Here is a 13,778-nt window from a genome sequence, read left to right on the forward strand (position 1 = left end):
TGCGGTCCATAAATGTGGCATGTCATCATTCTTTGAACAGCTTCCCATCTTTGTGGATGTAATCAACAGGGGACATCCTGCATTCCTCTGGAGGGAGGTAGCCCAGCCTAAGGCCTGAATGGCTAATTTAAAAAAATAAAAAAAAAAAGGGATCCAGTGATGGCTGCCTATTGCTGGTCCATATGGGATTGTATTGTTTGCTGTTGGATTTAGGATCTCGCTCCCCAGCAGCCCCATGCAGTATCCTAGAGCCTGCAAGCACATGGCACAAGGCTTCCTTCATTACCTGCTCAGCTGCTCAACACACCTGGTTTTTTCACTTCTGAAACAAAGCAAAAAGCAAAGCTGATCACCTCCATGACTTCACGGAATCCCAGAATGGTTTGGGTTGGAAGGAACCTTAAAGCTCCAAGCCCCGTCCAACCTGGCCATGAACACTTCCAGATATTGGTGAACATATTTCCTAGGCAATTGAAGTCTCATCTCCTGGAAACTGTGGTCATGGAAGCAAAGGTGGGGAGACACTCATGGCATGCAAACTTCCAAAGAGAAGATTATGAAGATCTCATTTACAGAGTGGCTTAAGCAAATAAGGCATAATTTGGAATAACAGTAGCAAAGTTTCTGCTTCAGAAGGGGCAGGAGTTTCTGAGAAACAGGCACAAATTATTTGGGTGGTCTCTGCATGCTCAGGTATCTCTGAGCCCTTTCAGAGGGCATAAATAATACACTGACTCAAAGCTTAGGCAGATCTCTTGGGAGTTAGTCCAAACATGCATTCCTTTTTGTGATACCAGTTATGGCACGAGCACGTTTAGAAACAGGTGGGTTCCTGACATCCTTGAGTGTATGGGGTTGGATGCAATATTCCTATCTGGTCTGGGAGGAGAAGTCAGACAGACCCCACGCTGTTGTCTTGTCCAGGCTGAGCAACTCTGCAGACAAAAATATAAATCACGCCTTAATTTTCCAGTGTAGGTGCTTTTTTGGCTTCTCACACGAGAAAGGTTTTGGAGCAGGGAGGTGCTGGTTCCTGACACGTGCGTGAATTGGCTGTTCCTGCCCTTTGGAAGGAGAACTGGCTGCATGTGTGTCTGTCTGCTTGGGTTTCCTGGGAGTGGCACAGATAGCTCATAGTTTCATTCTCATTTAAAATTAAAGCTGATTTAGTGAGCAGCATCTGGAGACAAATATTACTCTCCTTAGGGTAGCTCAAATTCTTCTTTGGTGAGAAACAGTCTTTTAATGCTGTAACTTTGAGTGTCTTGTCTCTAGAGTTACATTATTGGTGCCAATCTGGCCTAATACTTTTTACATCAAACTTCTCCAAACAGCATTTGAGATCTTAAATTAAAACTTTTATATATATATAATCGTGCAAAGCTTTTTTCTTGCTAGAATCTGCATCTTCCAGAGTTTTGTAACTTAAATCTCCATGAGATGCTTTGCAAGTGCAGGAGCCAGCATTCATTTTACGCATTTCATAGGGATTTTGTAAGCAATGTATTAAAGGAAAGCAATGAAATAATCTCTTAGGTTAAGGTCCTTAAATGTAGCTAACAGAGTAAGATGTCTGAGCACCACTGAGCTTCACATTCAAACCTTTAAATTAATCTTTCCCACTCCTGCGTAATATTAAGTCTGATTAATAGCTAATGCATCAGTTGCATTTAAGATGCACATCTGTTTGTGTATGTGCACAAAGAAAACATTTATGTCCCAATTCTTTCTCAGGGGCGTTTAAAATTGTTTTCTACTGAATTGAGTAAGGTCATCTGGCAGAGCCGAGCGGGTCATCAATAATTAATCCAAGCAGGCAGAGCTGAGTCTCACGGTGCTTGCAAACACCCTGTTAGACTGGATGGTTTGGCAGAGCAGGGGCAGTTCTCAGATTTTTCTCAGCAAACAAGCAAATGTGCGTTTAACTTTTGAGGGGGAGAGGGAGGCTTGATTTTTATTGGGAACAGCTGTGCTGTGCTTGCACTGCAGCACTTGGAGCATCCATATGTACAGGCAGAGCTTCTGGTCTCCCAGCCCACCCCCCTCGCCCCATCCATCCTGGCGGTCACTGCCCGTGCACCAGGGCCTGGCATTTATGGCTCTTTTCCATGTGTTTGCAGACTGCAGTAACACAAGAGCTTGGATTTCTCTCACTTCAATTTTTCTGAACTTTATTGAGAGTTAGATGCTTTACACCCAACTCTGGCTGTCCAAGAATCGTCTCTGGGGTATGAGCTTGTCATCTGGTTTGAATAGAGTCGGTTGGGGAAAAAAAATCATCTCTTCCAGAGGGTATTTCCTATCCAGGTTTGTTATCTAAGAAGATGGGATGAATATGGGATGAATAAGGGGAGCAAAGCTGGTGAAGGGTCTGGAGCACGAGGAGCAGCTGAGGGAGCTGGGGGGGCTCAGCCTGGAGAAAAGGAGGCTCAGGGGGGACCTTTTGGCTCTGCAACTTCCAAGAGGAGAAGGGAGCCAGGTGGGGGTCAGGCTCTGCTCCCAGGGAACTAGGGGCAGGACAAGGGGAAATGGCCTCAAGCTGTGCCAGGGGAGGTTTAGATTGTATATTATGAAAAATTTCTTCACTGAAAGGTTTGTCAAGCCCTGTCACAGCTGCCCAGAAAAGTGCTGGAATCACCATTCCTGGAGGGATTGAAAAGACATGTAGGTGTGGCAGCTCGGGACATGGGTTTAGTGATGGGCTTGACAGTGCTGGGTTAACAGTTGGACTTAGAGGTCCATCAGTGGTTTATGATCTTAGAGGCCTTTTCAACCTAAGTGATTCTGTGTGTGCTCTTCCCTTTCCACTTGGAGGGATTTGTCTGTCCTGAGGAGGAGGCTCCCAAAGAGGTTCATGTCACCAGCCTGGGCAAAGCATTTTGCTTTTGGACAGACAATGCTGGGTGAAATGGGTCTGGGCTGGCATGATGTGGCAGAGGGGTGAGTGTGCACCTCTGCAGCAGCAGAAGCATTTTGTGTTTTCAAATATTTTATCTGTTTCTCTGGCTGTTTCTGTTGGCCTAACAGAGTATGTTGCACAAATATTATCAATATCCAACCTGACTGCATAAGGTAAATGGAAACAGTTTCCATGAGGCTGAGGATGGCAGTCACCAATGCAGTAACTCTATTCCTCCTGAGTCTCCTCAGGAGTCCAATCCAGCATTCTAAGCATGGAGCCAGAGCATGGATTTTGAGGCTTTGGAGCCATGAAGGCTCAACCCTTGGATTCAGGGTTGCATGGGGCCATGGCAGGTTGCAGCTCAGAGGCCACATGATACCTTGATTATGGGCAGAAGAAGGCCCCAGAGCCCCACGTGGCAGAAGGGGCTGGTTGAGCATCTCACCATCCTGATGGCCACCAGGTTCCAGCTCTCCCTGGCGTGCCATCCTCTCCCAGGACACATGTGCAGCTGTTTTGGGACGAGCAGGCTGGGAACCAGCCCAAAGCCAGACCAGGCATGTGTGCTGCTCCCTCTCCTCCACTGTTAACACTGGTATGCACACTTTTAATGCCTGGCCCCTGCTGAACTGCTCTGGCTTTACAAGATGAGAGAGCTCTGCAGTTCTGACAGGAAAATTGCTGCCCAGATGCCGGAACACCAGCGCTCTGCTTGTTTAAATATTTGTTCAGACCAGCTTGACTTTCCAATGCGTTTTTCCGTGAGGGATTTTGGAGGTGGGGGAAAGAAGTCAGTGCTAATAAAATCCCATGCTCTGCTGTACTCACATGAGAGCATTTAGCCAGCAGTACCCTCTGTCCTGAGAGCAGCACGTCTCTCCCATCGCCGTCCTGCCTTCCTTCGTACCTGTTTCTTACAAGTATGTGAGGGGATCTGTATATGTCCTGTCCACAGAATTTCAGGGCTTTTAATGTCCAAAGCTCTTAATCTGGCACGTTCACATGTGCTGTGTTTCCTGAGAGAGAAAATAAATAGGAATGGGTGGAGGAAAACAGCTGCTGTCATCCACTTCCTCAGCGTCGTGTGTTCCATGACTGGTTGGTGCCCTGCACCCTGCAGAAATGGCAGGAACTGGGATTATCCAAGGGTTAATTTACAATCACCGTGACTAAATGTCATGCCTGTGAGGAGCAGTGTGGAAAACACTTGTGCTGACCCTCTCCCAAGCTTTTTATGTAATGTCCATGGAAGTTTGCTACTGCCAGCCTCCAACCTGTGATCTGTTCTGATCACTTCTGATCCTTTAACTTCTTTACTTTTGTCAAAGTCCCACTTGCTCTCCCTGAACCACTTAATGTGTATGGTTACAATCCCCATTTCCAGCCTCCTCCCTGCTCCCCAGTGTGATGCCCTGCACCAGATCTTGGCAGCTGCCCATTTAAAAAGACCTGGTGAAAAACCTGGTGGAGCAAAGTGCAGCAGGGACACCAAGCACTCCTCATGCACCTGTTTCAGCCCTACCAGTGCTTTCAGCATCCTCTTCTAAGCAGTTATTTCAGGAACTGTGTATCTGAGCTTGTTGGTCAAAGCATCATCATGCAGCCAACTGATTAGGAACAAGCAAATTACCACAACACCTCAGATTAAATTTTCAGCACCTGTATGTTTGAAAAGTGCAAGTGCTCACGCCAGGATATTCTTTGGTCAGAAAAACAAGGATATGGCAAATGGCAACCTTCCAGTACCTAAAGGGGATCCAAGAGGGCTGGAGAGGGACTTTTCAAAAAGGCATGGAGTGACAGGACAAGAGGGAATGGCTTCAAAGTGCCAGAGGGCAGGGTTTAGATGGGATATTGGGAGGAAATTCTTCCTGTGAGGGTGGGGAGGCCCTGGCACAGGTTGCCCAGAGAAGCTGTGGCTGTCCCATCCCTGGAAGTGTCCAAGGCCAGGCTGGACAGGGCTTGGAGCAACCTGGCACAGCGGAAGGTGTCCCTGGCAGGGGATGGAATGAGATGAGCTTTAAGGTCCTTTCCAACCCAAACCATTCTGTGATCCTTTGATTTCCAGCATTTTTGTTTTATTTTGGTTTTGGGTAATCTGTGCAGAAATATAACTCCTCCTGCCCTCAATCTCGCTATTTTCCAGTATGTTGAGATACACTGCCTGGAGAAGTGTTGTGCTTCAGCTGGTTTATTCTGCTCAACTGCAGCACTTCAACATAAATGGGAATGATTAAGTCACAAGCCCACAGACTTCCTTCAGGTGTTAGCAAACAATTTGGCTGTTAATTTCTACCTGTTTGTGGATGCTTAAATTTAAATTAGTCACAATTAAACACAATTAGCTGTGTGTGCAATTCTCTGACATGGGTTTGCTTTTCCTGGAGACATTTTGAACAGGAGGAGATGGCGTGGCAAGGTCATCTCTAGAGGCTTCCTGCAGCCACAGAGAGGGCATCCTTGGCTGATGGTTTGTGGTTGGAAGCTTCTGTGGATGGTGCACAACTTTCCAAGCAAAAAAATCTTCCCAAAAGAAAGCAGCAAAGCAAAGGAAGGTGCTTTATGAGGACAGACCTTCTGCCTTGACTCACAGCAGCTCTCCAAAATCCAGTTTTTAACCACAAAAGCCTCCCTTCCTATCCCAGGGAGATCTATCTGTGATATGAGAGGGATCCAGATATGGTCTTCCCTGGAGCTGTGGGACCTGCTCCAGCCCTGGGTGCTGTTGGTGGCTTTGGTGCAGGTTTGTCTCTCATTGTCCTGTCAGGAAACGTGTTCCACAGCCATCCCTCAGCTGCCCATCTGTCAGCTGTTAGTCACTCTGATTTATCTGGGTTTTCACTGCCAAACTGATGAAATTGCACGTTTCAAGAAAAAAAGAGGGTTTCACTCATGGCACCGAGTCTAATTATTGCATCTGTCCAAAGCAACTAGCAAAGGTTACAGTGTCTGTTTGCATTCCTCATAAAGAAAACCTTGTTAAACTCTGTCTTGCATATTTTACAGCTATGGTAACAGCCCCTGAAGAATATGCTGTCAGGAGAAATGGTGTCAGGCTTTTTTATCTCATTTTATGGAGCAGGAGTGTGCGCTGGTTAATCGGGGAGTTAGTGGGAAGTCTGAATGGTGGCACACAGGTGCCTTGTACAAACAGAGGGCGAGTCTGTGGGATGGAGTTTGCTGACAGAAAGTGGAGCTGCTGGGAGGGTCAGTGGTCGTGGGACACAGAGTTATGGACCAGCCAAATGACTGCGGCTCTGTGCCCTGGAATGCGAGATCATTTGTCTTTTTATAATTAACTTTGGTGCCTTGCTTTGGCCCTGCTTGGTGTTTTTCCTACCCACCCCAATTTTTAAAGGGTTATGTAAAAGCTAATTTTAACCTGTGACACTGATCATGTGTCGATCAATCCCCATCTGCTCTCGTTCTCTGAAGTCAAGTTTCAGCAGGTCTCGGATTGACCTGGATTCTGGGGCTGTTTCCACCCCTGTGGCCGTGACTATCCATGTCAGCTACCTCCACTCAGACTTTTATCTCTTAAATATTTTGTCCATGCAGTAATCCAGCTGTTTCCTTTTTGTCCTCCATATGTTTTGTTGGAAATGAGCACGAGTGAGGCGCTGAGGAAGTCATTCCAACCGGCATGTGAAATTTCCTAGGACAGCATGACATGAAGGTCTGGAGCTCAGGCAACCCTTCCTTGCTGCTGGTGGGATGGTTGGCTCCCAACTCACAGGACACCTCAGCACTCAGGTCCAATCCCCCTTGCAGCAATTGTTCCCCATTACAGTGCCATCAGAACTGTCTGACAGCACCATCCAATCCTCGCCCTGACCCACAGTCCAAAACTGGAATCCCATCTGGTGTGGGAAACAAAAGAACTAACTCAAAGTCTGTGGTTTTTTGGGACATCTTTTTACTCTGTCTCTTCTCCCTCTATTTCCTCCATTCGCTTCCAAGACCCCCAGCAGTTCCTGCAAAGGACCAGGAGGGCCAGCATAGATCCCTTTTTCCCTCACAGGTGTTCAGCTGCATCTGGGTGAACCACTGCAGAAAATGACACTGCAGTTAGGGCAATTCAAGACCATCCCTGTTAGCTGAGTCTTGGCAGGGAACCTGGCTTGTCAGAACAGGCTTATGCAAGTGGAAATCTCACCCAGACAGTAAGTGAACCTTCTTACTCTTGCAGCAGCTGATTTTTCACAGCACGTTGTGATGTGGGGTTTGGTTTCATGCTTCACCACCAGTGAATCCATCGCTTTCTGCCAGTCAGTAGTTCTGACTCTGGACTTTTCCCTGATAGCTGGAACTTCTCTTGCCGAGTGAAGAGTTAAAATGGCAGAGCCAGTTTCCTGCATCCCCCTGCTGCTTCCTTGATGTCTCCGAGCGAAGCATTGATCTGAACTAACCAGTTTAGTGTGAGCACAGGGTCTGGCTCAGAGCTGCTCAGCTGCTGCAGCCCTGACAGTGATAAATGGCCCCTGGGAGAGGAGGATGTTTAGTCATCTCCTGAGGATTTGATAGACGTAACTACCGAGCCTCCAGACCCCTGTGTGAGTTGCCTCGTGTTAAAGATACTTAGATTCATGCGTGGTGATGCACGGGTGGTTTGGGATGGCTTTTCTTTTGAAGAACATACTATATTTAACATCACCCTGAGCACAGATCATGTGTCTGCACAGGCACTGAAGAGGGACCACCCTGGATTTTGGAGGGATCCTGTACTAAGCTGCTTCTCTCCCTGACCCCTTCATACAGCAGCCAAGTGGCCACCAAAGGGCAGTGTGGCAGTGCAGGGCCACATTTCACAGTGCCGTGGCCAGCGTGGGCTGGAAAATGTTCCTTGTGTGTGTGCACATCTAGGCTGGGGTGCTCAGCCACTCCAAGGAGTCCTGCTTTAATGGAGAGCGCGTTTCCCAAGGCTGTAGTTGATTTTTCACAAGCAAGTTTGTGCGCTGGCCAAGACTGCTGACAGCTCAATGTTCAGCTGCAGTATATAATTTTCTGTCACTTTGATTTATGTTCTTCCCTGCAACCAGAGTCCCACGTGAGAAAAAAATCGGAAGGAGTCTATCCTAAAGTTAGCTCAATGCTAACTTCTTCAACTGACCTAGCAAATTAAAGATATTTTTAGATGGTTTTTTTTAAATTTATTTATGTATGGAAGATGAAAGAGAAAAGCATTAAAAAGTAACCTCTGCTGTCAGTTCTGTGACCTGCAGTTGTGATGTCTGCCAGGCGATGCAGAGGGTCATTGTCACTGAGAGAGAAGTAAAGCTGGAAGTGTGAGACCAAGATCTGCTCTTGGCTGAAGTTTCCACCTGCACTTGATGGCCCTGTCCAGGAAGGCTCATCCTCCAGCAAACCTCCAGTGTGCTCAGAGGTTTCGTGGCACAACTCTCTCTTCTGCCTCACTTCTGGCACCCAGACTTGGGCTCCTGAATTGTTTTGCTACGTTTGGAGCTTTGCTTCTTGGCATTAGTGTTTGGGGATTATTGCTTGCAGTTTCTTTTCCACGGATGCCTAAAAGAGCAGTGCTGAGCGAGAGGGTGGGGGGAACAAACCATCGCTGGGCTGTTTGAGTGAGCTGCAAAGCGTCTGTGAGACAAAGGGAGGGACCACATGAAACAGCACTTGGGGTGGCACTGGCAGGGAGAAAAGCTCCACTCACAGCCCCAGGAGAAGGCAGGAGAGCAGGGAAGTGTGTTTATCCCAGCTCTCTGCTTTCCTATGGAGTTCAGACAGTTTTTATTTATTCCCTTTCCCCCCGTGTAGCGGCGATGAGGACGTAGGTAATCTAAGACATATGACATGGCTCAAAAGGAGAGCTCCAAAATGGGCTGTGGGCTGAAATTGTGCTCACTTCCCTGCCCAGGGGTAGGGATTGCTGGTGAGGGACAGGGAGATGTCACAGGAGGGAAGCAGGGTCCTGGCTGGAGCACCTGCAGCACTTCTGGGCTCTGCTCTGCACCCTGCCTGCTTTAAGAAAGGCATCTTCTTGACAAGGGCTGCATATTCCTCTCATTCTCTTCTGTTTGACACCAGTAAAGTGTTAGTAAAATGACTGACACCCTTGTGTTGTGAGCAAGGCCGTCTGTCTGGAGCATGAGCAGCAGAAGAGGATTGTAGGGTGCCCAGATGTAACCCTGTAGGGTATTGGGCTGTGAAGCAGAAGGGAAATAATGGGGCTTGGATCAATAACAGGGATGCAGCAGATAGAAATGGAGGCTGTGTCCACCCCAGAGGTCCCAGAGGGCATTTGGGCAATGCACCAGGGTGAACTTGGAGCTCCCTGAGCTAAGGTGGGTTTTATTATTAACCTCAGTGGAGCCAGGAGTTGGTGGCTGGCCAGTCTGTGTGTTGTGATCCCATGTTATTTGGGTAAATGGGTAAAAATACCTCATTTCATATATATTTATCTCTCCTATATATACACACATACACACACATGCCACACACACCCCTTTCACAGGACACATCAAGTGTATACAGGGCCTTTCCTTGATGGCTGGCATTTAGCAGCTGAGTTACAGATGGATTTCTGTGTAGTCAGCACAGATAATAATCACAAAAATCCTTTTAATAGATCAAAGAATGCTGTGGAATTGAAAATTTCTTTTAGAAACATCCATTTTGAGCAGTTCTTAGATTTTTCTCCTAATGTATAGGCTAGGAAAAAACACTTTTCGGGGGGTAAAATGGAAAAACATTTTATTCATTACTCTATTTAGATCTTCACTCAAATAAAAGATAAATGACAAGAAGTGAGTGTTTTACTATACACCCAAAGTTATTTCTGTATTCATAAAAGCCCCTTGGTTAAATCAGGGGTGAGCAATGATCACTGTCAAAGGGATAGGTTCACACTGGATTTTTACTTGTTTTATGTTTGAAGGTTTTTCTCCATTGCATATTACAACGTGCTTTACCTTCAGCAATCTAAACTCCTTCTCAGTTGAGGAAAAACCCAAAACCCATCATAATTACTCTTTTCATTGCACCCCAGCCCCGTAACAAGGCAGATTTTGGATGTTTAAAGATGCATTTGCCCTTTAAATAAGATGCTTTTTTGACAGCCACCCCCAGCCCAGGGTGTTTCATGCAGACATCATCCTGGTGCCGGACATGGCGTTGCAAGTGGCACAAGGAAAGCTGATTCTCAGCTGAAAATAAAAAAACACATTATTTTTCCTAGTTGCATAGCGTAACTTTGCAGCAAATAAACCCTCGAGCAGCGTGGGCTCTTGGAAGAAGCCGTGCCTTTGTGAGGAGCTCATGTGCTTGGACACGAGGAGTGCGGCTGAAAAAGGAGCAGGAAAGGAAACAGCCCTGGGGAGCTTCAGCGCTGGGACTGAAGAAACGACTTGATGCTTGTACAGACAAGTGCTCACCAAACTCTGCACATCATAAATAATCATCTCTCTGTCTCCCATGCATCCGATGGGAAATGCATCTTCCCCCACTGAGACACTGTGCTAAATAAAGGGTTGCCCTTCCCGGGGAGCGGGAGAGGTGGGAGGTGGACAGTCGGGCTCTTTCCCAAAGGAAAGTCATTAAGCGTACAAAATGCGTATGTTTTCTCTTCAGCAGCTGTTGGGTTTCTCAGCCCAAGAGCCATAACAGGACCACGAGGCTCGGAAAATTTCTGCCTCCCACATCTGCCCCCAGCTCCCCACCAGCAGTGCTGCTGAATCAGCGAAACAGAGGCTGTGCGTCTGCGCCTCGTTAGGGCAGTACCGCTAATTGAGTCACGGGCAAAAAATGGCTTCGAGCCTCTCTGCTTTGGGGTGGTGACTCACTGTGGAGGGTGAGTCTCAGCCTTCTGCTGGTGGTGTCTCAAAACTCCACTGCTGCATTCACAAGAAGATGGTGGTCCTGCGAAATGAAACCCTGACAGAACCTCCCTTTTCACCTCTCATGTCTCTAGGCTGGAAGCAAGTTCTTCTTTTCTTTACCTCTTACTAGAGAAAAAACATGGGGGAATAATTATTTGCAGTTTTTTAAGGTCCTAGGCTTGCAGTGAAGTGTCCTTACACCAATCCCTGTCTGGTACTGCTATTGCCTGAGTGAGGAAGTGCCGTGTCAAATGCAGTGCATTGATCTGGATTAGTTCATTAACTAATTGGAGATTCTCTCCCACTTGAGGCTTTGCAAAGCTTTGCCCAGCTCAGTGGCACAAGGACATAGGATCTACCTGGGCATTTGGGAAAGACCTGGCTGTGGGGAAGAGAATGGGAAAAGGGGAAAAAAAAAACAGAAGAGGGGGAAATGCGAACCTCAGGCTCACCTGAGGGTCCTCCATCGGGGGTCACCTGGGTGCTACCCTGGGCTGTGTGAGCAGCAGGAGAGCCAGGGACATGGGAGCTGTTTGGGAGCCTACCCTTGCTCAGCTATGCCTTTCTGTGCCCTTTGCAGACCTTCAGATGAAAACCACCCCGATGTGAAGCCTGATGCCTACGTGAACAACCTGGCTGAAGCAGTTGACATCATCCTCCAGCACCTGTAAAACCAACCAGCAGGAACAGGGATGAGTCCTTATGTGCAGCTCCTCCATGGAACCACTTCATCCTCTCCCACCTCCACCTCACCTTAACAAAACCCAGGCCCAGCCTTGCCCGGGGTGGTGGGCACCCGCTTTCCTAAATATTCCACGTAATGGTACTAAAATGATCTCCTGACCTCATCCAAGGGAACTCCAAGCCCACTGTCTTGAATGTTCTCCTCTTGGTGCCTGTGAGGGGCCTCTGCCTCCTCTGGGTGATTCTGGGGGGGCTGTTCCCCCTTTAACTCTCCCCTCAGGCCGGGTACCCAGGTGTGACACAGGGAACCCGGCACCCCCCCACTGAGAGACTTACCTGTTTAACCCACCTGTGCTGTGCCTTTTGGGGTGCCTGAGATGGGATGGAGGATGTCCTTGAGGGGTGTTGGAGGCCACCAAGCCCTGGTGGGGGCTCTGGGGGGTCCTGTGTGTGCCTTGGGTGGCACAAAACCCTGGGGAGGGGGGACACCCCTGGATCCAAGCCATTAAGCGTGGTTCTGCCAGAATTAGCCTGTCTGGAACAGCCCTGGGTGAAGGCATGGGAATGTGGTAATGCTGTGACACATTAGGGAATATCTGTGCTGTCCTGTCAGGAATAAACCCCGTCCTTTAGATCTGGCCTATTTGTCCTTGTGTTCAGTTGGATCAGCACTGGCAGGGATGTTTACAGGATCTGAAATACTTCTTCCTATCTGGAATAAGCTGGCAGGGGCCATGGGACTGATGGGCTTTGCCTTGTGTGGGAGGGGATGTGGATTTCCTGCCTCTTCCCAATAAGATCCTGGACATGCAGCCAAGGATGCTCCATGTGCCAGGGAGCTGTTGGTGTTGAGTTCTACTCAGCTCCAGCTTGAGAGGGACTTCACAAGGCCATGGATTAACAGGACAAAGGGGAATGGCTTTTAAAAGGGTAGGTTTAGATTGGATATTGGGAAGAGATTTTTCCCTGCAAGGGTGGGGAGGCCCTGGCACAGGTTGCCCAGAGAAGCTGTGGCTGCCCTATCCCTGGAAGTGTCCAAGGCCAGGTTGGACGGGGCTTGGAGCAACCTGGGCTAGTGGAAGGTGTCCCTGCCCATGGCAGGGGGTTGGAACAAAATGGTCTTTGAGGTCCCTTCCAGCCCAAACCATTCTGTGATTCTCTGTACTCACTGAACATCCCCTGGGACAGATCCCACACCAGCACCACGTGCCTGCCAGGAATCTGCCACATCAGTTTAGCTCCAGCTCAGCCCCATCCTGCTGCCAGGAGCTCTCAGCACGTGCAGGGCTGCGAAGTGGTGCTCCACGGAGCAGGGGCAGCCATGAGATTTGCCTTTTTTTCTTCTAACCACAATAAGGATTTCTAAAAGGAGCTGCTTCCTGCTTCCAGGCATTGCAGCTCTCCAGCACATCCCCAGGGTTTTTAGTTGCTCTCCCCCATCAGTTCTGCAGTACAGGTGTTACAGCCTGTGTGGTAACTCCTGGCCATTCCTCACGTGGCAAGAGCGTGGCTGGGACAGGGGCTCACAGTGGGGGGAAGAATTAAAGATTAGGGGTTGCTCCATCACATCCTCTGCCCACCCTCACCGACACGTGGCAGCATTTGCCCAGTTCACCTTTTAGAGGCAAAAATCCCCTTTTAATCAGCATGTCAGCAGCTCTGCACCCTCTTGGGCTCTGGGCAAGGCTTTAAGCTGCTTCAGACCTCCCATGGGCCCCTGGTCAGGTATGTAATTCTGTCTGTGTATTTATGTGTAATGTGCTGTCCAGTGCCTGCATTCAGCCACTGCTTCCCACGTCTGCAAGCAGGAGGTGAATGATAATTCCAGCCCCAGCAGCCCCAACAGCTGAAGAAGACCCTGCTTGCTGAAGGACACCAAAGTGATTCTCCCTGTTTCTGGAGCAGCCTGTGAGTGTTGGAACATTTGTCTTTCAGAGCAACCAGCTGGCCCCTGAGCTGCAGGGCACCCCTTTGGGGACGGCAGGGGAAAGCGGCTGGGAATTGAATTCTAATAAAATAAACTACATCTGGGAATATGACCTGAGTGCAATTTTTTGGTCTGTTTTTGTATCTTTTATCCTCTGGGTAGTGGTTCAGCCAGAGCATGTGGTACTGTCAGCACCCACACCCACAGAAGGATGCCATAAACCCTGGTCGAACATTCGGGCTGTGACGGATCAATGAGAATTTCTTTTTTATCCCCTAATTCTTCCTTTTTTGTTCTATTATACTAAGCCTATCACTTCAATCTGATTAAGTTTAGGCAGATAAACATCCTGCCATCTGTCATGAAACTTTTTATACTGTTTGCTCGCTGGAGGAAGCACAGCCGTTTTCCTTTTTGGGTTATAAAGGGG

At 48.2% G+C, this 13,778-nt stretch overlaps 1 protein-coding gene across 1 annotated transcript in view; it reads left to right on the forward strand.

The window, feature by feature from the left end:
- Positions 1-12,060, forward strand: part of LHPP (phospholysine phosphohistidine inorganic pyrophosphate phosphatase) — a 75,710-nt gene extending 63,650 nt beyond the window's left edge. Inside the window, 1 exon segment of the mRNA XM_050305387.1 lies at positions 11,318-12,060. Within this exon segment, the coding sequence (XP_050161344.1) occupies positions 11,318-11,408 (91 nt within the window). The 3' untranslated portion in view covers positions 11,409-12,060.
- Positions 12,061-13,778: the final 1,718 nt, after the last annotated feature.

This window comes from Myiozetetes cayanensis, unplaced genomic scaffold (assembly GCF_022539395.1).
Source record: "Myiozetetes cayanensis isolate MyiCay16 unplaced genomic scaffold, myiCay2020 scf10, whole genome shotgun sequence".
NCBI lineage: Eukaryota > Metazoa > Chordata > Aves > Passeriformes > Tyrannidae > Myiozetetes > Myiozetetes cayanensis.